This window comes from Mytilus trossulus, chromosome 3, assembly GCF_036588685.1.
Source record: "Mytilus trossulus isolate FHL-02 chromosome 3, PNRI_Mtr1.1.1.hap1, whole genome shotgun sequence".
NCBI classification, from domain to species: domain Eukaryota; kingdom Metazoa; phylum Mollusca; class Bivalvia; order Mytilida; family Mytilidae; genus Mytilus; species Mytilus trossulus.
In genome coordinates, this window is record NC_086375.1 from 54,864,459 (window position 1) to 54,892,328 (window position 27,870).

General features: G+C 31.0%; 1 protein-coding gene across 1 annotated transcript; it reads left to right on the forward strand.

Moving 5' to 3' along the window:
• LOC134711865 (myomodulin neuropeptides-like) lies at positions 1–27,870 on the forward strand. The gene is made up of 3 exons (XM_063572814.1): positions 1–352; positions 25,037–25,115; positions 26,470–27,870. The coding sequence occupies exons 2-3, from the start codon at positions 25,066–25,068 to the stop codon at positions 27,194–27,196; spliced, it is 777 nt and encodes a 258-aa protein (XP_063428884.1). The 5' UTR covers positions 1–352; positions 25,037–25,065; the 3' UTR covers positions 27,197–27,870.

Genomic DNA, 27,870 nt, shown 5'->3' on the forward strand with positions numbered 1-27,870 from the left:
CAGTACAAATACCGTTGGGTGACGATAGCGTAATCTATTTCATCGTTAAGCATATGATATATATACAACGGAACAAACTAAAGTCGTCAACAGCAAAACATTAAGTTTAGTTTATGTCATTAGAGAAGAATTGGTTCTAGAAAATTAGAAACATTTTTCATGTTAGATTAATAGTAAAATTTTTAATGTTCAAATATTAGTAACGGTACTTGCTTTATTCACAGTGTTCGCAATTGAACGATTAATTAGCTGTTTATTACGTTACCGCATAATTAAGGATACTATATAAATTATCGCTAGCTGCAGTTACGTTCACTTAAAATCAAGGCAGTAAACAGACGGGAGGTATAAGGTAGGTTCTCTTCACATCTTTATATTAATTCAGTTTTAAAATCTGTCTCTGAATTATTGAATAATTGACGCTAAATTATACATAAATATATACTCAAAGCCTTAATTTTTTTTTATTGTAACACGGAAAATTCAAACCTTTAAGAGTATCATTAATATAGGACTGGAATGAATTGGACATTTAATTTTATTTTCGTATCAATTTTTACATTAAGCAATTCATAGTATAAACCATCAACATCGATTATAATTTGATAGTTAATTTGATAGAAAATTGATAGTTTTCAACAATGAGGGTGCGTGCATGTACTTTATCATTTTAAAGGCAAGCATTGAAATACGAACTTTGATTGTATGAATTGTTGGTTTCATTCAAATAAAATATATTAAGTATCATCTGCCCGTAGTCTGCACTAAGGTTACAACTCTGTATGGGCATGTGACGTGTTTGGCTGTTTTTTAGAGCATGTATAAATTATTTTTATGTATTTATATTCATATTTATCTGATAATTAAATGCTCCTCAAAAAGATAGTTCAATAGAATTCAAAGATTTCATTTTGATAAATACTAAATATATTTTTAAATTCTTGGAAAATATGATAGAAATATGATAGTAATACAGTTTTCTCTCACTTGGATCATAATTCTAAGATAACTCCGAAGCAATATCTATCTCATAAATTAAAATTGAAAATTAAAATTGAAAATTAAAATTGAAAATTGAAGTACTCATCTGTATAGTTCGGACAGTCATGCAAGGACACTTGAAGTCATATAAAACGAGTGACTGGTATTTTTTTTTTATCGAACTCTTGAACCATTGCATGTATATATCTTAAGTTTAGTCTCTAAGCACGATTTTATCATTTTTTACGCATCGTTATCGTACAATCATAAGAGAAAAAAATGTATGTCGGTCTGTTATAATGTGAAAATATGGCGGCTAGTTAATTGTCGTGCTTTGAAACCGTAGTTTAACCTATTATCACCTTGGTAAACACTCAACAAAGAAGCATGTTTATTAAGCAGGTGTATAACATGTACAATAAGATAATAGTTTATTTCAATGACAGATCCATGCTTATTGCGATCACCGAGTTTTTACGAATAAGGTCACTCTGAGTTCACTGCATAGGACAACATATCGGCGAAACATTTAATGGAAGCAATTAAAAAAGTAAATTTCTTCTAAATTTTGACACTTTAAAGAATTTTCTTCAGAACAAATGTATGTAGATATGTTTTATAATAAAACCTGCCATCAAGTTATAAAAAACATATGCATAATATATATATGAGTTTCATTTGACTTTAATTTTGTAAAAAAACTTTCAAATATTGACATTTTGACCTCTTTCAAATAATTACTTTCATCCAATTATTCCGTCCTTTTGATGAAAGGTATCAACTGTAATGCACTAGATGCACTATCCGACAATTAATGTATCTTTCTTGACACTCGAGACGCCGAAATATTTGTAAGAAATACTGAAGTATAATCATTATAATTATTGTCTTAAATGTTTACCACGTAATACATTTGAGGGTATCATCAACTCAGAAGTCAGTACTTTGTAACTAATAATGACTTATAACAATAAAAAAAATCCGTTTATAAATTAATGAAGCAAAAAAGGTCCCCACTCTCTTGGATACAGTTCACCTTGGTTGAATTTGGCTTTTTAGTGCCGATTTATCATAAAGCTCTCCAATTGTTTCTGTTCTTATACATCCTTGGCTTCCAAATATTCGTGTTTTAGCGTTCCTGGTGGAGGTTAATACACAAAGCGATTCAAACTCAAGAGGTTTATTACGTGGAGATTTAAATTTTTGTAATAAATACAAGATGTGGTACTATTGATGATGAATAAATGATTTCTGTAACGTTTCAAAAACTTAGACAAGAATCGCATAAGTCATGGGAAGCATAAATGAAAATAAATCTAAAAGAGCAGCAGCACAGACGTTTAAATTAACATTTTACTTAACGTTTAATACATTTAGAAAGTATGATGATGGGCGTTTTTAACGACCTTGAATGGCTGTATAGCCCTCGCACGGTTGGTAAGAAAGTAAGGAATTGAAGGAATTGTGGTAGGTGTATTCATGATATCATTTAAGGATCTAGTGTTTGTGAAAGATATCAGATATGACCATAAATACATACATACAGATGAAAAATAAATATCTACAATACTTACTTTTTTTAAATTTTGTTTTCCGTTTTGACTTATTCTTATTAATATTCAGGTAAAAAGTAAAAACACAAAAATACTGAACTCCGAGGAAAATTCAAAAAGGAAAGTCCAAAATCAAATGGCAAATTCAAAAGTCCAAACACATCAAACGAATGGATAACACCTTTTTGTTCAACACGATATTTAGCCCCATTTGTTGATTTTCACCTTATAGAATGAGCTGTTGTTTAAACTGGTTTTTCCTCGGAAATTATTATCAGTTATATCACAATATTTTGTCAACTATTGGAATTAACGCGAAATGCCTGTGCTTTACTATAACATCAACATTTTTATTTTTTCATTCTTTTATCAATTAACAAGAAACTTGTTTATAATCTGAATATTTTGGCTTTAGATCTATTTTTCGCAAGAATTCCAAAGAGATACTTCTCGTATCACACTATACAGAGTGTGTGATATGAATAATTGATACGACACAGTGGCGGATCCAGAACTTTTGATAAGGGGGGGGGGGGGGGCCCGCTGACTGACCTAAGAAGGGGCCATCTCCAGTCATGCTTCAGTGATTCCCTATATAAGCAACCAAATTTTTCCCACGAAAGGGGGGGGGGGGCGGGCCCCCCAGGCCCCCCCTGGATCCGCCTATGCGACCGGAAAAAATGTGTTTGGTTGGTGCAACTTTTCAATGGCTATTCGTTAGTCTTTTAAAAATTGCCATTGATACCCACAAAAAACAATTATACTTCCAAAAACTAACAAATTGGAAAAGAAATCTACGGAATGAACTTGTGAACTACTGATCTCACTCCGAGCGATTACAAATGTTTCTTTGTCCTTGAATTGTATATTTGATAATATGTATAATTTGTAAAAGGTAAAATCACAAAAGTTCTGATATCCGAGGAAAAATCTAAAAAGGAAAGTACTTAATTAAATGGCAAAATCAAAAGCTGAAACATTTCAAACGAATGGATAACAACTGCCATATTCCTGACTTTGTACAGGCATTTTCTTACTTTTTTACAACACCTTATTATTAAAATGCACATAGCAGTTCAATGCTTATTGTTATTTATCATCTTCATTTAGTTAACATCTAAATTGAAATACGTTTAACTTTAATCAAACAACCGCTCAGAAGTAGCTTGAATGTTTTCCTCTTGATTGTTTTATTAAACAAAGAAACAACAAAGAAAATGCTATTAGTTCTAACACTCTCGATAGAATACAAAGGATTGCATATAATTTCGAAAGAATTAAGCGGACGGAAAAATGACCATTGGAGGAAGGGAAAATGATTCACAATTAAATCTGTTGATTAAGACTGCCAGTCTGACACCAGCAGATTATTTCCTAATTTACTCTAGACGTAGAACTGAAGTATTACTCGCAAGGGAATGCTGAATTGCTACCACAAGACCAAGTTTCCACTCTGGAGTCACATCCATAAACCTCCAAAGACAGATTATATTTTATTGAGTAGGTGCTCTACAACCCCCACTTTTATTACAATTGACTTGGGAACACAATGTACATAATTCAATTCTTCCAGGGGACAGCATGTTGACATGTATAACATTTGTCTTGTTATTCAGATGAATTTGATTACACAAACGTCTACGAAAACGAATTTGTTTCATTGCTGTATCATTAAATTGTTCCACTTAGTGCTTTTTATCACATTTGTTAGAGCTGTTTGAAACTTTTTGTACCATATATGCTGATCAAGGTAGAAAATTATTCAACACTTTGACTCAAATCTAGTAAGCTGAATTGAAGAACTATGCAATTTAACGCTTTATTGCATTGTTTTAATTTGTCTGACGATTTTTATTTTTACATTGTTTCAACAATACTTCATTAGGCACCTTTTCGTAAATCTGAGTGTAATAGGTCGGAAGTCGGGAAATTTGCACTAAATATAGGTTTTAACTGTCATTGCCGATTGAAAATACTTGTAACAAGTTAGAAATTTATTTGTTTCATCAATGTTACTACCGTTGAAGGTTGAATATGCGTTTTATATACTTTTGACTTCCTTAGATATTGATGAAATAGTGATTTATGATGTCATCTCCAATTCAATGTCAATATTTGAGTTCAAAGCTTCATTAAGGTGTATGTTAATTGCAACATTGGATATGAAGACAGTTCAAAATCCATTTTCAAAGCATTCTGGTAATAATCACGAACGATTGTTTTCTTTGGAGTCAAAATTTATATAAAATAAGACACTGCTTACTTTAATGTAGACGCAACATTAGTTTACCGATGTTCTTATCTCATGAATTCATGAAGAAAACGTAAACCATCGACTCAAAAACACAAAAACACGAGCAATAAACTCTCGCTATAAAGAAATCTTTAAGCAAAATAGAACAGGTTGAATTAAATTTTATTTGACATAAGAAAGGAATTAAAATATTGTTGTTCAAATATTACATTTCTGACGAAATTACTATACAAAACTTGTTTACGTTTACGGTTTCATAAGTGGATTAGTCTTTAAAACAAATCAAATTAAACCATTTGAATATTGAATACCTACAATTGCGCTAATGTATGTGATATTGTCTTATTGTATAGCTGATTTACTTTTAAGAAATTCAACTCGTCAGTAATAAATAATTCATGAATATCTCCCGTTATAACTACATTATATCGAATGAATCTACTTGTATTGTAACGGATATTACATTTCAATTACATAAACTAATGTACATTGCCTAGGAACTTTGATATAATAAATTCAAACGTCAACAAATTCACATTTTAACATGTATCTTATATTCATAAATCAATATTTACAAACATTCGCCCTCATCCTTTAACTAGGAACGTGCAAGGTAAAAGAGAAAAAGCAGTAGAATAAAATCATTTGTGGTGGTACAAGAGTATTAACAGAAGATGGTTGACTTTGTTTAGCATTTTATCGGAATGTGGCATGCAGTGTTATGTGTTCAAAAGTATGATAGGTCATCAACCTTGTTGTCAGACTATATATATTGACAGTTACACATTTTGCATTGATTATACAGAGAAAAAGCATCTTAAGGTAAAGGAACAGTAAATGGGCTATGTCGCAGATTTTGCTACAAAATTGCATACAACCTTGGCTCGTTAAACTACAACTGAAAATCGAAAAAATAATAGATTTATCTCTTTTATTTGCTGAAAAGTTGCAGATTGATTTCTCTTAATATGGGTGAACATTTGTATAGAAAGCACATAAAATCGGCGAAAAACCTTCTAAAATTTGTCTTAAAATCGCCAAATCTCTAATTTTACTCCATAGATTTTTCTTAAAAAACTATATATTGTTGACACATAAATTTCTGTTTTAATGATATAAAATATTCATAGGGTCACCGGCTTCGTTTTTTATCTAATAATCAATTTGTTACCTTATTGGTAGTGAAAAACGTCAAAAATCAACGTTTTACGGCCTGCTACGCGATAACGTTACGATTATTTCGACGTTTTGTTGGATTTTTTCACAAAGAACGCAACTTTGAATGATGTATACTGTAAAAACGAAGTCGGTGACCCTATCTTTATTTTGCATCATTATAACGGAAATTTATGTATCAACAACATATAGTTTTTTAAGAAAAATCTATGGAGTAGAATTAGAGATTTGGCGATTTTAAGACAAATTGTAGAAGGGTTTTCTTCGATTTTATGTGCTTTCTATACAAATGTTCACCCATTTTGTAAGAATTCAATCAGTTATATTTCAAATGATAATTGAGATAAATGCATTATTATTTCGATTTTCAGTTGAAGTTCATCGAGCCAGAGCTGTATGCCAAATTTTACTGAAATCGAAGACATAGCCCATTTACTGTAACTTGACCTTAATGTGAATAGAATGAAATAGAAGACACATAAGATCAAAACAAATTGAAACAAAATTTAAGGAGATAGCTCTTATTAACATTCGTTGATAATGAAAAGAATAATTTAGTCGGAATATGGTTTTTTTCTGCTATAATTTATAATATTTCTGAGTTACATCACACCATAAACGGGATGATTTCAACTTCCCAATTATCAATTTCCCATTTCTCGTATGGTGTTTACATATCTCAATTGATACGTTATGCTCGTGCATGTTCACACTATACGGACTCCATTAACATGAGTGTGCTCCTTACGCAGAAACTGCCGCAACAAAGATATAAGGGGGACAGACTAAAAATAACACTCCGTAAATTTTACTGACACCATCATGAATTGGTTGATCCCTACGATGTGTCTTTGTCCAAACTAACTAAGGTATTTTTTACAACGTGTACGATTGTGGTTCGTCACTACGTCATCTGATCTTTTAATTACCGAACGTGACTTATTCCCGATGGTGCCTGTTTTGCTGAGTGTGAATTCATATTGCTATTAGACGTGTCACGGTACTTTTCTATCCAAAATTCATGTATTTAGTTTTGATGTTATATTTGTTATTCTCATTGGATTTTGTCAAATGTCTTATCGTTTATAGATGTGAATGTTTTTTCTCTCTATTGTATTCGTGTGTTATGGTAAAGATTAATTAATTAACAAGTTCATTTATTAGATTTTAGTTTGGGTCAACTACATTTATACGATTTATTTGGTTTACAGTTTGACTTAGAAGAAACACCGACAAAGCTAGATAAAACAATTAATTATCTAGTTACAACCACAATTTGATAATAATTAGTATTTTAATTTTCATTGTTATTGATAAATGGTATATCAGTATTACAAACCTAATCTTGAATTCCATCCGAATTCTATCCTTTTTTGGGGAAAGTTTTAGAAATTCAAATGTGACATCATTTTGTGCGTTAAATGCTTTTGCTAACTCGGCTGTAAATTTTTATATACTGGTTTATTTTGTTTTATGTATTCGTTTTTATTCTGCAGTTAGTCACCACTTCGGTTTTATCATGTCTATTATATAGTCATTTATAAAAATTAAATGTTTGAAAAAGAATTAATTATTCTAAATAATAAGGATGTTCTTATCACAGGCAGAAAACCCTAGCCGTATTAATCCATTTTTTTGATGATTTGGTCCTTAATGGTTTTTCACTTTGTACTTGTTTTGGCTTCCAAACTTTTTTCATCTGAGCGTCACTGGTAAGTCTTGTGTGGACGAAACGCGCGTCTGACGTATTAAATTTTAAACCTGGTACCTTTTGTTAGCTATTATTCGTGTGTTTCTCTGTTCTGTATGTTCTCCCATTTATTTGTATTGTAGTCCCGCAAGTAATGCTGTCATTTTAATGGTATATTTATTATTTCAATAAAAGCGTGATGTTTGGCATGCTACAAAACCAGGTTCAACCCATCATTGTTTTCTTAAAATGTCCTGTACCAAGTCAGGAAAATGGCAATTGTTATATTATTGTTCATCTCTGTGTGTGTTACATTCTAATGATATGTTTTTCAGCTTTAGTTTGTAACCCGGATTTTTCTTCTCAATGGATTTGTTAAAGCGTGGTTAAAACTGTACAGTGACCTATAGCTGTTAATTTCTGTGTCATTTGGTCTCTTGTGAATAGTTGTCTCATTATGAATTTCGATCAGCGGTATACTACTGTTGCCTTTATTTACCTCCCCTTATCAAGCAAACAATAAAAACACCAACGACATCAATGTGGCGGATGACATCCATTTACCGTTTTTAAAACTAATTTGATTGTTTTTGACAAATATTCTTTTAAACGTATGCTAGCATCCAAATAAATGTATCTATTTATTTTGAATTCTTTATGCAGTGTACTTGGCTCTAACGGCACAATTAATTGCTTTTCACGATTGACATATTTAACCAATTTAAGAACCACTCATTTACGGGATTTCAAACATTCAATTTTTTTCATTTAAACGTCTTAGAACGAAAAACATCTAGTTGATAAAACTTTAAAAAGAAAAAAAAAAGAAAAGAGATTTTCAAGGCTATGTATTTGACGTCGCATCTTATGAATATGGAAAAAACAAAATTTAAACTATTTATTTGAAAGTTCCTAGTTCTTAGACATTATCAATTTTAAATTTTACATTTGCATGATCTTTTATCATTTTGACATTAGCTAAGATCATAAGTATCATTGATAGAATAAAAGATGAGCCCCTCTGTCAACCAATATGTTTACCAACGTCAAAACAGAGAACATAAAATCGTGACATTGGTAAGATCTGTTGTGCCTATTATTAACTTTACAAAATAAGTTTAACCACTATGTCCGTTACAGGAAATTGATAAATGCATAAAAATCAATCTTCATCGCCACAGATACTTCAAATAATGTCTTCTTAAAGATTTAATTAGGTTCCTTATTCCATTAGTAAATCATTTATAAAGTAAAATAAAGATACACTGAAACGAATTCCCTCGAAGTCATTTGAATCAGGGGAAGTTGTAAAATTTGGACCTATTAGTATAATGCTTATGAAGTTACTTGCTCATTTAGAGAGGTAAATGAAAGCATTAACGATTGAATGACAAACATTTTACAATAATCTGATTTTTTTCTATCAACTATGTTTCCAAAATTTAATTTATTTATATACGTTTTAATTCTTTTCTTAACTTTGTTCCTTTGAGTTTTCATTTGTTGCTTTACATTTTGTATTTGCAGTTAACCAAAAGGTAGATAATACAATTGTTCTGTCTGAGATTATACATTTTGAAGTTGGAGAATAATGCTTTGACGCCAAACTCGTGTACATAAATTGCTTTTATTATATGTGTCCGGTTAAACTCGGTAAACGCACTTGTTTGCAACACAACAAAAGAATTTTCAATTTTAGAAAAAAATACTTCTTTGTGGTTCATTTGAATTAAATGTGATTGTTTTAAACGAGTCGTTGATCCAGAATTAATTTTACAATAATCGTTGTCACTACAATGCACAGCAAGTGCAAACCGACATCTAATTGATTTCTTGCAAACCGATTAAATGACCGACTGGTGTTCTTTGTGACTCGATTAAACAGTTGAATTCTGTATAATTCTAAAAAGAGAATTACGACTGTATTATCGCTTTCCCGAGAAACATTGATTAATGATATTTACCAGTTGGCCTGTAAAAATAAACCATTATATTCAAACGTCCATGCTTTAAAGTTAATACGACCCACACGGATTTTATTCGTTTGGAGTTCCTACGACTTCCCTTTTTTCTCTTGAACGGAAAGTTCCAAATGAATGATCGATTCATATTCACAACATATTTGTTGAGTTTGGAGGTAGACTTTTCCAACAAATTGTCGGCATTCCTATGGGAACAAACTGTGCGCCTCTTCTTGCCGACCTCTTCTTATTTTCATATGAATCGGAGTTCCTCCAGACACTTGTCAAAAACAAGAGGATCAAAGAAGCCAGATTATTTAATTTCACTTTCAGATATATTGATGATGTTCTTTCCTTAAACAATCCGAACTTTTCTGATTGGGTTCCATTAATATATCCCCCAAGAACTCGAGATTAAAGAAACAACAGACACGGCTTCCTCCGCCTCATTTTTAGACTTATATCTCGAATTTGACTTACACAGTCATCTCAGTACCAGAATCTATGACAAACGAGACAATTTTAATTTCGAAATTATAAATTTCCCCCACCTTAGTAGCAATATACCAACTTCACCTGCATATGGGATATATATTTCCCAACTTATTCGATATTCAAGAGCTTGCAGCTCCTACTCAGACTTTGTAAAACGTCATCAGTGTCTGAGTAGAAAGTTGATGAACCAGGGGTATGTAAAAGAACGTCTCGTCCTTTTTCTAAAAAAGTTCATCGGAAGGTACCAAGACCTTTTTGGTAAATATTCCGTATCAACTTCTCAAATAATACACGATGGTCTTGATGTATAGATTCTGCGTACTGATGTTGTGTATCATCTTAACAACATGTTTTATTGTTTTTTTATTTGTTTTTGTTCTATTATTAAGATTACTTTTACTGTTGAATGGTTTTATGTGATATCCGTTTGATGTGGCTCGGTACTTATACATCTCGTCAATGTGTTTGTATTGGCTTTCATTTTTTGGTGATTTGTTTTGTATATGTGACTCTTTGTATTTCTTTTGTGCTTATAACGTGACTCTGTACGTTAAAAGATCCCGTCAGTATGATATTTGTCTATAATATGTCATTATGATATATTTCAATTATGAATTACTATATACGTTAAACCACAAACGTCAAAATCAATCAATGGCGTAGTGGAATTAACAATTTTTGGATTCTCATAAATTCTATGTATAACTTTTGGACTAGTTTGAATCTCGGTCTATTTCTGTAATTTATTCTTACATACTTTTGATTTTTTAACCCTGTATGCGTACATTGCCTATGTAAATTTTAAAATTGTTTGTATGCACATTGAACGACAAATTTATGTGACGTATATAATTTTCCTGACGTCAGACACTCAAATCAATCCATGTGTTCGTAGATAGTAGATGTTTTTGTGTCCTGTTAAATTGTTCCTTTTAAAATTGTTATACGATGATGACTGATGTACCCATATTTTGATTATTTTATTAATTGTGACTGTTTATTTAACGCATCATGTAAATGTAGCGGAATTTGATGAGACTGTTATTAAGGTGAGAGGGTTAGCGCTATAGAACCAGGTTTAATCCACCATTTTCTACATTTGAAAATGCCTGTACCAAGTCAGGAATATGACAGTTCTTGTCCATTCGTTTTTGATGCGTTTTGTTTTTTGATTTTGCCATGTGATTATGGACTTTCCAAATTGATTTTCCTCTGAGTTCAGTATTTTTGTGATTTTACTTTTTTTCTTGAGCATCGATAAAATACTGTACTGTTCCCTTTTTTACTCACTTTCAGTGAAAATAGATTACCACTTTTGTTATTACAATATTAATTACTGCATCATAGAAAACAAGTTTTAAAACAAGTGTTTAAGTTCCATTTGAACGGTACTAAATATTGTTGATCCGTTGTTCTCTTTGTTTACAAATCATAAGACAAAAATTACGGAAAGAAAGTTTTTTTTGTGGTACTTGTTACCTGTCTACAAATAACTTTAATTTGAATGGTCTTTTTATACAACAATCTGATGTGATATGTTTACAGTTTTTGGTACCAGTTTTGAAAGGATTGTTATCACAAATTTTAAAACATTTGAAAAAAAATTGTCCCTATTTTTGCTTTTTTTATTCACTCTATTTTGCGTGAACAATAGCACTCGAAAAAATAGTTCATAGGATTGTATGACATTCTAATAATAACTGATTATCTTTATTTTATATAGGATAATTTTTGGGGAACTTTGAGTATAAGAGCTACATTTCGTGAATTAAGAAATGTTTGGAGTTGTTCTACACTTGAAACCCTCTACACTAACTAATTGTGGACGCGTCAATATTACATTTCATTTTCAAATAGGATTCTAAAGTTGTTAGAAAGTGTGGTCTTTTTTCCTATTCATTTCTATGAGAGAGGAAAGAGGATGCCTGCAATCCTATTTTGATACTATAAACATATTTTAATTCTGATTGTTGGTTACTTAACGTTGCTTTATATACCATTTATGCTTAACTACACTAATTAGTGGCCTTCGGCTGTTATCTACTCTTTGGTCGAATTTTGTCTCTTTGACATATTCCCCTTTTCCATTCTTAATTTGATCTTGTTCAAACGAAATGCTACGTTTCCTCTACGCTAGAGAATTTAAGAGCTTTCAGATAACGAATAAGATATACATTTTTGTGACATTTTCACCTGATTAAAAGTCTGCACTAGATTATCTATCAATCATAACAAAGAACAGGTTTTCCTAAGAGTATTTTTCTACCTGATCGTCATTTTTTTAAATTTGATTAATTGAATAATTGCTGCTTGCTAGATATATCAGCTATATGTTTTGCCATTGAGGACGAACATTTAACTTTTTTATCGCTTTTACTGAGATTATACAACAGTTAAAAATTCATTACCTTACATCAGGTGTCTTTATAACTTTAAATATTTTAAACTGATTTCCTGGGTATTTTTCAATGATAAAAACATTTTAAAAGTCATCTGGGGCCAAACCGAATCGATTTTTTGGGTTGATTTTTGCACTATGTCATAAAGCAATAACTAGTAGTGTAATGAATAAAATGTGTAATGAAAAAATAAAGGTTTAATTTCTTGCTGAAATTTTTGAACCCACGAGCCACCTAAAACATTATATAGTTAAAACTACAAAAGTTGCATGTTTTGTAATGATCAACAATCTTTTCTTCAAACATTACCTTGTCTCGACAAAAAATTGTATAGCAAACAATGTTTGTGTTTGGAAATAAAATGAAGCAACGAGATTCCTCTTTGTGTATCTCAATTTGATCTTAACGATCAATTTGCATTCTCAAAACGTTTACAATACGTTCCCTCTATTGTGAAAGTCTCACGTCCTAGGTGAATACATTGATCTAGTTTACATATTATGCATGGCAAATAAACATAATATCATAACCAGATATATATATACTATAAGACTAATTTTTTCTACAGGCGAAGATTTAAGTAATAGCTTTGCATCTGTTGAAATGAGGTTATTGACCTACAAACATAACACCATATATAGCAAATACTAACTCTGCTGTACCATTGTAAATAACGATATTTTACGTAACTATTTCAGTTTAAAGATTGCAACCATCTCCAATGTTATGTGGCAAGTGCAATCGCCTTTGTTTTTTCAATCCATGAACGTTTTACAACATGGAATTAAATGACAAGTTCTTTTAATAGAATCCAAATCACAAAATCAACAATGTGTCCAATTTTACTGCATACAAACCCATTACACTTTCAACTAAATTTTCGAATAGACCACAGGATTATCTTCAAACAACAACCTCACGTATGTATCTCTGCTCATAGGTATTGGTTTGTTTAATCGTTTCCTATATCAAGTGTATATATATAACGCAATGTACGTAAATTTATGTGACTGACGTCTTTTTTGATAAATTGAAAGAAAGAAAACTCTGTAAACACAAAGGTTTTGCGACTGATCCCATTTATTCCATTTTAAAACATAACATTATCTTCTTTATGGATAGCTACTACAAAATGGTACTGTCCAATCTTGAACTGAGTAATATTTGATTGTTCTTGAATGTTTTTTTAAGGTATATTCTACAAATGCAATGTTCGTATATATATTTATAAGTTATTTCCCTTGAAGATTTATATATGAATAAATATTGATTCACTGTAATTGTCTTGACTTTCTGAAGTAACGTGAGATGAGGATTTAAAAAGACGGAATTTTATACAGGGGTCAATGAAATATAACAATAAAGAATTTTACCAACTGACATAAATTTTCAAATACATGTAATGACTTGCCGTTTATGATAAGTAGAAATCATCACATTACAGGTTTCATGACAAGTACTATTGATACGATGTATGTTTTGTGTTTTTCTCATTGATTTGTTTTAATTACATGTGAATGAACAGCGCCTTAGAGTAATTTTCATTATTTTTATATAGGGTTTGATAAATTATTATTATTATTATTATTATTATTATTATTATTATTATTATTATTATTATTATTATTATTATTATTATTATTATTATTATTATTTCTCTTAAAAATATTATCGACGACATGGTGTGAATGAATCACATTTTTAACCACATGCAACAGTAACATAGAGAATTGATTTGCTTATACATAAGCAAACTTTAACTTGGAAGACTGTGTTTCAAATATATAATAATGGTATTATCTAAAACAAATAAGAACCACTAAATTGAAACCTATGGTAGTGGACCATACGTCCCAGAGGTAATTATCAACTAAGAATTCGTCACTGCTTCGATTTTGACAAGATTTTAAAGAAATTTAAAAATAAAAAATAAACCGTTGATATCGGTCATAAAAATTTTCACGTGGTTAACTGTTATACATTCCTGGCCTTCAAATATTTGGATTTGACCGTCAGGGTAAAGGTTAATTCAGAAAAGCGCTTTATATGGACGAAATAAAAAAAAAAGTGCTTTATTGATTTAGATATGTAAATATTCTCATTTTTGCTGTATTATTCGATAAACATTTTCTGTCAATTAAGGTACGAAGTGTTATTAGGTCAAATAATCTATATGAACTGCATTTACAAAAAATACGAATGATTGAAATATTTTTTTACATCTTTCCATCCTCTTTTCATTTCACTAGTTTCCATTTTATTTCCAATGTTTAAATCAGAACTCAAAAATAAAAACTATCTTTGCAGATATTAATCATCTATGAATTTTATGTCATACTAATTATTACTTGAAATGTATTTTCTTTACACTTTTTAAATAAAAAAAATGAATACTTAGATAGGCTAGAAAACGTCCAGCTGTATTGAAAGTTTTGTATACAGCAGCACAAAATATGTCTTGTAAAAGAAGTATGAAGGATTGCCATTTTCGATTGATAATACATCGATGAAGATGCGTTTGTTTTTTGACACTATTAGTAGACACTTTGACTTTTTATCATACAATAAAGAGGAAATTGTTTAACAGTATACACATTAAAGCCATAGCTTTTATGCACTTTCCACGGTTATTACTTGTTTATATGAATTCCTGATTTATCTAGACGAGAAAATTATTATGCAACACACTCCAATAGACATTCTGGTCTTTTCAACACTTAATAAAAAAAACTGCTTAATGATAGAACTGACATTAAAGAGTCATTTCAGCATCAAAAGTGCCCGTTTACAGTCTGTTTTAGAAACTTAAAATGGAGTTTCTTATTCGAAATGTATAGTCTAGTTACATAGACTATTATTCCCTATTTTTAATGACTTTAGAGTAAAAAAAATATGATGTATCAATAAAGTTAAAGACCCATTTATTCTAAAAAGCAAAATCCTTATTATCTCATTAATATTTTACAATGACTTCCTTTATTAGCAATAAAGAACGTACTTAAGTGTTAATTGTGACATTCATTTTCAAACTTTCCAGGGACGATTAACAAGGGTGACCTGACTATATATTTTAAATGATACATATAGCTGTTTCCATTCCGATGATTATCGCCAAGAAGGTTCTTTTGATGCAAATGAATCATATTTTTGATAACTTCATGTAATAACTTCATGGACATTGTATTTTTAAATACACTCATGTAGATCATTTTATTAAAATTATAAGTTATTAGTTTTTGTTTAGACGGATTGAAGTAAGCAATGTCATAATTGCCTGTATCATAAAAGATGGAGAGGCAAAACACGAAAAAAATCAAAATCAAACACAAAGTTGGTTATGTGTTTTCTAAGCGCTATACTTAATCGAGAACGACGATAGGAAACACTTGAAAAAAAAAGAATAACCAACATCTGGTATGGTCAAATTTGCCTGAGGGAGTTAGAATTTTGGTGGCATTGCAAAATGAAACATTCATTCAAAAATAAACCGACAAAAGATAATTCCATGTTGCGATCTATCTTTAGGTAAAAGATCATAACTGGAAACAGTTATACTACAAGTTACATCCATGGGACAAAACAAGGATGCACAAATATAATAGGAATTAAAAAGAAACTGAAAACTGCCAACGTATTATCTCAGGTTATCAATACCCGCACCGTACAATATTAACACAGGACAAGTATTATAGCAACGTACCGTATGTCACTAAAACACAATGTGCGTTTGTGTTTTAGCGAAGACAACTTTCCATGAAAAATCAGATGAATTTATTAATATTACAAAGAATTTTTTTTTTCGCAATCCCATTACAGCATTTTCAGTTGAGTAGTATACCGTCTTTAGGTTATGGATTAAAATGTTAGGCTTTCGAGGGTATATATTTCTATTGCTTCGGCATGTGTTCAAATTGAAAGCAATTTAAAAATATTCTCACCCACGAGTATGATATATCATCAATTAGAGACTAGGAATCAAGCAGTAATCTCATCAGTTAATTTGCAAAGAACACCTAATTGAATTAAATCTGATAATTTGATGAAATATATACCAGAGAGGTGTTAATTTCTTACGAATAAGACATATGATTCTGATCATCAATTTTCTTGACAGATTGATACTAGGGTGCTTTCGATGAAGGCAGTAAACCGACTTCGTTTCTTAATGACAATTTTGAGAATGAAAAGCCAGCTATGATTAAATGAACCTCAAACTCATTCATTTGCTCGTAACATCTTGTGGCTGATTTCATTAGAGTGATTCCAGTGTATTCATTACAAATTAGCTCCAAAATTCAGATTGCTTCTCTGTTTACATCATTAACTTCGTCACCAATACGGGGAATCTTCGTTTTCAAACGAGGCTAATATTGTCTGACCTATGCTGTTCGTATTTATATAAATGATTTGGAAGTTTTCATTAAATTGGCCCATGTGACTCTACTACGGTAAAAAAAAGTGAGCAATAAAAGTAAATAACTATTATGATGCCGCCGTAAAAGCAAAACAATTCAATTAGCTTAAAGCGTTATGTCCTCGGTGAATGCCCTTAACGGTCAGCAGCAATCAAACAGAACGTACTAGATTTGCAACGTTCGATGTCCATTTTTGTGATAACAATTACAAGCAACGCATAGATCAAAAGGTGGGAAACCCGCTACTACGCTAGCTCAAAATGCATAAATTATGAAAAAAGCCTCATAATGAACTGATAAAAGGAACTTACCTTTACCGAAACCTCAAATAGCAGAATTTAGGAAAACCTCTGACTTAATCATTATAAGGGCCGCAAAGGACAACATACGAGTAACCATTTGATAAACATTTGCATGAACTCGAATAGCCAAATATGGGAAGGCTTTTTATGAACCTAAGAAAGCAGTTAAATCCTTGGAAAGAACTCAGATGTAATTCCCTTGTACATGGCATACAATTTCCTTTGCACACCATCGAGTACAGAAAAAGATAGTATCATTAAGGTTAATATTGTTAGAACAACGCGTTCATTTGACGATGGTATAAAGAAAATCTATGACATACAGTAATGCGACTGAAACCATCAATTTCAAAAACTAAAGGACATCCAAAACTAAATATACAGTACAACAGTCAATATTTTGATAAAAGCATAATCACTATCACAACAAACAAACATGTTTCAAAGAAATACAAAAAGGCATATAAACAAAGCTCATTATCAAAAATCAAAGACAAAAATTATCTTAACACTATAACACTACGATAGGATGTATAAGTACATTGCCACGTCAAATGTATCAAAGAAGTACGAAAAAGGCATACAGACAAAGCAATTTAGCGAAAATGAAAGACAAGGATTCAAACATTTTCCTTGAACAATAACACAATGACGGAAAACTTCAGAGTCACGTCAAATGGATATCACCAAAAACAGACTGAACAGTATAAGTAATTTTCATAAAGACAAATACAAAAAATACTATAACATGTTATTTAGATGATAAACACCATCATTACACAGAATCTATACTTCAAGACCGTCGTGTATTATTTCTGAAGTTGATACTGAATAAGTTTAAACATGCAGAAGTAATTTAGTGCATATTCTAATTACTCATCAGCCACAGAATACGAAAAACGCCATGGCAAAATAACGAAAAAAGACGAAACTACAAACAATCATCCAAAAATCTCTGCAACATTAATAACTAGTGATTGTCAACACAAATCCAACCAAAAACTAATAGATTTTGGTTGCTTTGGAAGGGTAAACCGATCGTGTGTAAAATATGTACCTCATTTTAAATACGGTATTGGTGATAAGTCTTATTCTGAAATTTCACTACATCTTAATCACTAAAGTCTGAAATTATTAGATTAATTCAACAAGAGATCAGCCATATAGTATGCTTGTTGTAAACTATAGTTGTTTATTTAATTTGGATTACTTTAATCTTATATAACATTCATTATGAAAATTATTTAAAAGTTCATCATTTTAATCAAAAGTACCAGGATTATAATTTAGTACGCCAGACGCGCGTTTCGTCTACATTAGACACATCAGTGACGCTCCAATCGAAATTGTCATAAAGCCAAACAAGTAAAAAGTTGAAGAGCATTGAGATCCAAAATTTATAAAAGTTGTGCCAAATACGGCTAAGGTAATCTTTGCCTGGAGTAAGAAAATCCTTAGTTTTTCGAACAATTCAAAGCTTTGTAAATAGTTATCAAAAGTACTAGGAATATAATTTTATACGCCAAAACAGGAAATTTATAACTATTTAATAAACCGGTAATGAAGTATATGTTTAGTTTCCACATTTGTTTGGTTGTTACTTTCAACACCAATTTAACACTGACGAAGTTTCAAATCCGGAAGAATTTTCCTTCCTTGGCTGTCTTTGTGTTGTTTATAACAACACCCAAAGGTAGACCTACACTGGTGATCAAGACAAACCTGGCACTGGTTCCTTACATGACTCCAGATGTCTCAGTTGTTGTAACTGCTGACATGTTTTGGGGCATTTTCCTTACCTGCTTTTTTAACTACTGTTTCTGAATATTCTCTCTGTGCATTAATTACTCGCAATGCTCCTAAGAACTTGTCGCTAACAATAGGTCGGTTCTCTTTTTATCTTTCAATTCGGTTTCTCTATAAAACTACTGAGTTAAAACTTCTGAAACTACCTTCTTCTCTCTTATCCTTTTACTCCTCATAAAATCATGTTGGATCATATTGGATCGCCATTTTGTGTGCCTGTCCCGCAACGTCTTTACAACCTACTTCCCAAAATGCTTGTGTTATTTCTTGCGAGGTCGCTGGTATTTTACCATTATTTTTTCGTGCGCTAATTTCATCCACCATCGATTCTATGGTGCTCAGTACAATGTCATAATGCGTTGTGTATATACTACGTTTACTTTTGATACTGAACATGCGAGTAACAAATATCTTAGAGTTGCCATACGGAATTCATAATGATTCGACATCCAAGAAAGTTTTTAAAAATCAAATTTCTTTGGAGTTAAACATTTTTTCTAAATCATGCTAAAGTGTACGGAAATTACATTGAACGCATCATCCTTTTTCCTCCATTGAATGTTTCTAGATTGCACTTGGCAAGTACAACAGTAAAGATTAAAGAAAATAAGATGACAGTTAATCTGTTGGTTTGTTAACTCCTGTAAGTAAATAAACTGATTTTGTTTTCGTTTTACAATGATGATTTCATTTATATAAATCAATATTCAAAACAATGGATGTGGAATAAATTGAATTTTAATAGAAGTATCATGTCTTCTATCACATGTTTCTATTACTGTCTATCAAGCAAATTACAGTCAATATTTCCTTTGGAATACTAAGAAAGGTTTGAATGCAAATTAATAAGAATAACAGGCACGTTGTTTATATCAATCAGCTAAAACTTATTAATCAGAAGAATATCTGACAGAGGGATCAAAGATAGATAAGATGAATGAAAAATATATGAGGTAATTGTCAACCACCACGCAATATAAAACAAACTACAGCATCGAGAGATCATCATTTGGTCTGTCAAAATTAATATTTGATATATGTATCCCTGCAGTAAAATTGTTTGTGATTAAAAGTTCAATTTGTGATTACAAACATGCAACAATTGAACAATATTGGCAATATTTTCCTCCATAAGAAGAAGTAAACCGAACATAAACATCAACGACAGACACAAATGAGTAGGTTGATTCGTCTTGTTTGTCTAAATTTTCGGTGCGAAGATCACAAAGTCAAATTCACATGTGAAACACTTATCACTTGCAATAATAGATTGTGTATATATATAAAAGAAATATTTATGGTTTATTTAGGAAAAATCAGGATTATTTAGAAAGAATAGGAATTTTTAAATTCTGTAGACAATTTTAGAAATATCTAACTTAAGTGATGTTTTATAACAGTATGTCGTTGAGAGGTTCAGCCACAAGCCTAAATAGCAGTAAGAAAGCAAATCTAAAATCTTGGTTTGTAAAACTTCGTTCTTTCTTTATAAGTTGACATTTTTTTCTGTCATCGTTAGGAAATTAATGTTATGTTTTTAATAGTAGGAAAAGTTAAAATAACAAAGTTAAGATAAAAAAACATCTCCTAATATATAATGTGCTTTGTTATACTACTTCATACCATGGCGTTGTCATTTATTTTTGTTCTATTTATGAGTTTGACTGTCCCTCTGGTCTCTTCGTCCATCTTTTAATGGAGTCAATAACCAATGTCAATTTCGATGTGTTCAAGATGACCTAATTGACAATGTCACACATATTGACTTTTTTGTCTAAATATAAACACATAAAGTATGATAGTAATCGTAATTATCGTCTCAAAGCTTGAGAGATCTTCCATAGTTTATATAAATCCATTCTTTGTGGACAGTTGTCTCACTTGCAATCATACCACATCTCATTATTTCTATAATAAATGTATTATATAACCGTTTAATGTGTTTTAGATGATCAATAAGGTTGCACTTCTTGAAATCTTTTCATAAAAACGTGGTGGCATGATGAAAAATCCTCATACAATTGCAACCATAACTTATATAATTGGTATTAAATAAACTCATCATAGATACCAGGACTAGTATATACGTCAGACGCGCATTTAGTCTACAAAAGACTCATTAGTGACGCTCGAATCCAAAAAAGTTAAAAAGGCCAAATAAAGTACGAAGTTGAAGAGCATTGAGAACCAAAGTTACTAAAAGTTTTGCCAAATACAGCTAAGGTAATCTTTGCCTGAGTAAATAAATGAATGATTCATATTCAACTAATGTGCTTAAATAGATTGTTTATATAGATTAGACCGTTGGTTTTCCCGTTTGAATGGTTTTACACTAGTAATTTGGGGCCCTTTATAGCTTGTTGTTCGGTGTGAGCCAAGGCTCCGTGTTGAAGGCCGTACTTTAACCTATAATGGTTTACTTTTTAATTTGTTATTTGGATGGAGAGTTGTCTCATTGGCACTCACACCACATCTTCCTATATCTATTGATCTCATCCCAAGTTTTTGATGGTATTCGTGTGGCTTAGTCTTTGGTTTTCCTTGTTGTTATATATGTTGCATTGTCAGACAGTGTGTTTTGGAGTTTGCATATCCATTCGGTATCTTCCGCCTAGTTTTCAATAAATCTACGAACACTGTTCTTTTACGACGGGAACCGAAACAATCACTTTCCTTTTTTATTTTGAGTGTTCTACAATCTAGTTTGCAGGTTCCAAATGAATATAGAATGTCTATACAATTATGAAAACAAACACATTTACATCCAAGGCTCATACTCTCTAACATACTGAAACAAGAATGACAAAAATATCAAATACAATTTCGCTACATTCAACTGGGTTTACAGGGTTTCCTTCAATTTTCCAGGAACAAATTCTCCGATTTTGATTATTGACTTAATAGATTTGACAGATGTAATCGTGTTCGTTGTTTTTCTTATTGCACAAAGTGCTGTTGGTTTTAATTCAACTTCTGGCTTTTGATTCCCCTTTTGAATCTTCTGTCCCTACCTGTAAAAGTTTCAGTTCTACACTGAAGTATAAAAATAAATAAATAGAAAGTCACATTTAACTTTAAACATTATTGTTTTGTATTTATTTATTATGCGATAAAGTTTTTCCTGTTTTTTAAATATAAGAATCAGTTAATTCTCCGAGTTAGTGTACATTAAATTACAATTTATCAGGTGTCTGCTGATTTTATGCTACAGACAAAACTTTAAATCTGTCTCTTTCAATCAAATACTATTTTATTTGTAATGTAATTGTTGTAGCATGTCACATAACATTGATTTTAACATCAGATTATAGTTCTTATGGCCCAAGTATGAACATTTCTCTATATACATTTGCAACTGTGATCCATTCGTTGAGTCAGAATCTTGTAATTAGATAATCGTTAATCAAGTGATCAATAGATGGACTTGTCATTTTATAAGTCAGGTGATATACTTGACCATGTAATTCGATATACATTAAGTGTGCTTCGAAGGACATCTAAAAATAGATGAGGACCCAGGATAGTGTCTATTGGAAGATAATTCAAGACCATTTTACCATTTAACATCAGCAAACAGAAACAATAATTAATGAAATCACATAAAATGTGTGTATTTATGAATGAAAAGGAGAACGAACAAAGTAATCAATGACAAAAATCGCTTAATCATTTATAAAGTATATCATTACGTTCGTGGCTCCCTTTTTATTTTTTTTATATTCTGAGTGAAAAGCCAAAGCCTTCATCACGATAGAGGCTATCAAGCGCAGTTAATGTAACATATGTTAAACATTAAAATCAAGTTTATTTAAGGACAGACACATTATAGAATAGTTCATTCAAATGTTATATGGAAATTAAAACAAATTAATAAATATTCGATGTTTCTACATACCCAACGAGTTTTAACTGTAAAGTTAACAGACAATAACAGAAAAAAGTCTGATATCTCGAGCAGATTATCTGTGATCGGAATTGCTTGATTGACATTCTTAACTAAGCTATATTTTATTCAAGTTCTCTGGTTTTCATCACTTCCTACTTATAGAAGAACTGTCGTTCTTAGGTTGAACATTTTCTTATAAAGACGACCAATACTCAATAGTATTATAATTGTGTAACTTTTGTAGCCATGGTCAATTGAATAAGAATGAAACAATTGCTCAAAATGTCATGGACGTCACCAGTAATCGATTGATTACTATCATATTAATATAAAGCAGTTTTGTAAAATATGACTTTTTTTATATATAATTATAGTTATAATCGGATTTCCCCTTTCTTGAACAGAAAAATGAACGGCTTAACTATCAAAAAGAGACCAACATAGTTAATTTACTTTTTTGAATCGAATGAAGTGTGAATAACTTATCTTTGTATAAAAAAAAACTGTTTTTCTTCCTCAAATGGTTGATGGTCCCTTTTTTAAATGGAGTCAGAAGACACATTATTCTAAATGAATAGTTAATTGCTCGCTTTGTTCTGAAATATAAACGAATTACTTTTTCTTCTTCAACGGTCATAAATTCTGAGTAACCCGATGATAAATAACTTGTGTGAATGTGTATTTCATACTCAACGGACTTGCTTAATATTGAGGAATATGAACCACGATTTCACGGTTTCATTCCATTGATGGTGTACAATTAATGGTATACTAGGGTATAAAAAAGACAAAATTCTTTCAAATGTAACAATCTTGATTAAAAACAACACTTTTGTTAGATTAAATTTGTACTGTAAATAATAAAATGAATTAAGACTAGATTTAATCTCAATAATTTGTTGAATTTCGTCACCATCCTTTGTTTGATATCGTCTTATCATTTTATTCTCGGAAAGATAAGTGCCCTAAGAATATGATGATTGCAAGTAAATATAGTTCAAGTAAAAGTTCCCGGCGTTCAGAATATTCATTTTCTTCGATTAATTTGAAATTAAAGTATAAATTTAATTCGACTGTCTAGTCTTTGAACAGATATAAGCAACTTCCCTACAATTCTTAACATCTAGGTTGTTGTAGCTATTTGTTTATCTCATAAATTACAGTTATGTTATACCTAAGGTTTACATATCTTCCATTGTACTAAATGCATCTATGTTGCTGTATTATTTCCATACCTAAGCTTCATATATATGTTTCATTGACCCAAAGCTATAACTATTGTATACCTTTTTTTCCCCTTAAGTTTTAACTAACCATTATACCTCAGATTTGTGTTTTTTACTTTTTGTCATTCTTAATTTGAGTCTCTTTATAATCGATTAAGGACATTTTAACATCGGTATCTACCTTCGCCTTAATATCTTAGAGTTGTACGTCTACCTTTAGTTTTACTTTACCTTAGAACTGTTTACTTCTCTCTTAATTTTACTTGAGTTTTTGTATTTTGACTTTCCGTTACACAACATCTTGATTTTTTTTTTATACTGTATATATATATGTATATATCCTCTTATTTTTTTAAATTTTTATACTTTTGTCATACCTGAGCTTTTCCCTTTCATTTCCTTTTTCATGGAGTTTGCACTTTCATTTTTTTTAATCATATCACAGTTTTCTGTTTAATTATAAGATGTTCTTTTCTTTTCATACTTGTATATGTTTTATGTTCGGGTTGGATTGGGTACAGAAGGACTTTTTTTTCTGACAAAATATTCATTTTCATTTTTTTCGAGTCACCTTTATTTATTAACCGATAATTTTAAATTGTCGTCCAATGAATTTTTAAACGCCACACTTAAAACTGGCCTTTCTGTCTTATCTTTCAACATACCGTGCATAGAGCTTTCAATAACAGAGTTTAACTTTTTCATTTGAAGTCCCTGTTCTAGTAGCTTCCTTTCCAGTAGAATTCTACTTTCAACGATATCCTTTGATATATTAATTACGTTCTCATATTTTATAGGTCACCTTGTCAGTGTATCTCTAGTACTTTAATCAATGGGTAAACCATTAACTTTGCATGGTAAATTAAAAGTCATGTTATTGTTTATATTTCAGGTAAAACAAGTGCTGGTATAAAAATACAGATGTCACAGTTTGACTTCCTACAAATGGGTTACATTTCATTTCTTATTTTGTAAGTAACTGTTTTAGTTCGTTTTAGGAATAGTCGTGAATATGACATATGATGATGCACAAATAAAAGACTTACATGCATATAATTAAATAAATAATATAAATAAAAGACAAATTCTGCTGGAGTTATATCACATAAGATACAAATAAGTAAAAGTGGTATGATTGCCTATGAGCAAACAATTAACCTGAGTTAAATGACGTGAATAAAAGTAATCAGAGGTCATCGTACGTTCACAATGAACAAACTGCATGCTGATAATCAGCTATAAAAGGACCGGTCATAACAAATTATCAAACCATAGACGAGAAAACTAACGACATAATTCACAATCAAACAATTAACGAAAAACAAATTTGACAGACATGAAACAGCAATAACCACATATGTGGGACTGTTCAATCTTACCATATTCTTGGACAGTCGGGTAACAGGTCATCATGAGACCAAACAGTAAATAAATTAACTCAATTGATCGTAATGAAGTATCATTATTAGTTTCATACTTTTTTAAGACATTCTTTGATGAACACTTTTACAACGACAAAAAATGTCAAATTACAAAAGAAAAAAAAAGCAGTAACATGCACAAATATGTAGCACTGAATAATTTGTTTTATATTTTTGAAATGTGTTTCACTTAGAACAATGTTTTTTAAGTGCAGTTTTAGTGGCTAAGTTTTATATGGATTCCATCATGCTTTAACAGGTATATTTTCATATCAAATAGTTCGTTCGTTTTAATGTATGTTGTATTGCCGTTTGAGTTGGATTCACTTCAATGTTTATATTCTTCCGTTGTTTTCCTGTTATGTGATGTGCCTTCAGGTTTATTTAATAACCCGGACTGTTGTCTCGCAATCGATTTATGAATTTTGAACAGCGGTATACTACTATTGCTTTTATTTTACTACTTTCTTATGGTGACAATGTGAGTGGAAAATAAATATTGGCTCTCCCTCTTGACTAATCTATATACAAATCACATGTGCAAAATGTAATGTCTATCTTTTAAACAGTACACGAATTAAGGATATAGGTGTATTAACTATTCCAGGTCCTGTGAACAAACTACCCGACTCAAATAATATAATACCGTAGCCTTTAAAGAAAAAATACGAAAAAAACAAAAGGCGGTCATAAAAACAAAACACGGAAAACTAAAAATTAAGTATAAAAATGTGTTATGGAAGGATGACCAGTTCCTCCTTGTCGTGTTATTCCTGACGTAAAACTAATCGATGAAAATTCAGAACAATTAATCATACATTTTATCGTCACAAATATTTTTCTCAAAAGTTATGTGTAACAATGACACGTGACTTACAAAATATAAGGTGTTTATTCTTTTCAGATGTCTAGTACTTACTGCTTCCACAGAATCTAACAACGATGTGGAAGACGACAGTGAATTTATGGACGAAGATATCATAGATACAGGAGACATAGATAAACGTTTATTTGAAAGACTAGCAAGCGGACTTGTGGGAAAACGCCCATTTGATAGATTAGCTAGTGGACTCGTAGGAAAAAGGCCATTTGACAGACTAGCAAGTGGGCTTGTAGGGAAACGAGAATTCGATCGCTTAGCAAGTGGTTTAGTTGGTAAACGCCCATTTGATAGACTAGCAAGCGGTTTAGTTGGTAAAAGGCCATTTGACCGTTTAGCTAGTGGTTTAGTTGGAAAACGTCCATTTGATAGATTAGCAAGTGGTTTGGTTGGTAAAAGGCCGTTCGACCGATTAGCAAGTGGTTTAGTTGGTAAAAGACCATTTGATCGTTTAGCAAGTGGTTTAGTTGGTAAAAGACCATTTGATCGTTTAGCAAGTGGTTTAGTTGGAAAACGCCCATTTGATAGACTAGCAAGTGGTTTAGTCGGTAAAAGGCCGTTCGACCGTTTAGCTAGTGGTTTAGTCGGAAAACGTCCATTTGACCGACTAGCAAGTGGTTTAGTTGGCAAAAGACCGTTCGATCGTTTAGCTAGTGGACTTGTTGGTAAAAGGCCTTTCGACAGATTAGCCAGCGGTTTAGTAGGAAAACGATACATGGACCCATTAGCTTCTTCACTTGTTGGCAAGTGAGACAGTCAGTGAAAATACGATTAATGTAACTACTAGCCAGTTACTGGTTTAGTTAGTTGAATATATCAAATAAAAGTTTTACAACATTATATACTTGGAAACAAAATTGAATTTGGTTTCTAAATGTAATCTTGGACATTTTCGAAAACAAAGTTTACATATTTTGTCCAAAACAAATACTTCAGAAGAGAAAAACTATCAAGTTTATTGATTGTTGTAGGTACATGAGGATGGAATTGTGTATGTTTTCTTCTGAGAGAAAAAAACGAAAGTTCATCCACCTTAGACGTATTACATTGAATATGCAAAAAAAGTTAAAATTTTGATAAACATAAAATAAAGTTTAAACACAAAAGTTTTCTTCTTATATCCTATAAAATGAGATAAAGAACGTAGCAATTACACTTCTGTAAATCATATATTTGTAAATTGCAATTAAATGAAGACAGTATTTTCGATTAAAATCCTGTATGGCATGCAACATCTCCGAATCGTGAAGGATTAAGCGCTCGTCAGCATGTTTATCTATATCGCATTTCTCTTTTTATGTCTAATATTAAGAAATTTGTTATCCAGTGGAGCGTTTTTAATTAAACTGTTCGTTTTCTCTAGTCTTTTATAGTTTACTTTACGGTATGTTTTTGTTTGTTCCTTCTTGGCGGGCATACGGTGGC

Coding starts and splice junctions, on each gene's coding strand:
- LOC134711865 (XM_063572814.1), top strand. CDS start 25,066: ATGTCACAGTTTGACTTCCTACAAATGGGTTACATTTCATTTCTTATT. Junction 25,116..26,469: donor TACATTTCATTTCTTATTTT/GTAAGTAACTGT, acceptor TATTCTTTTCAG/ATGTCTAGTACTTACTGCTT.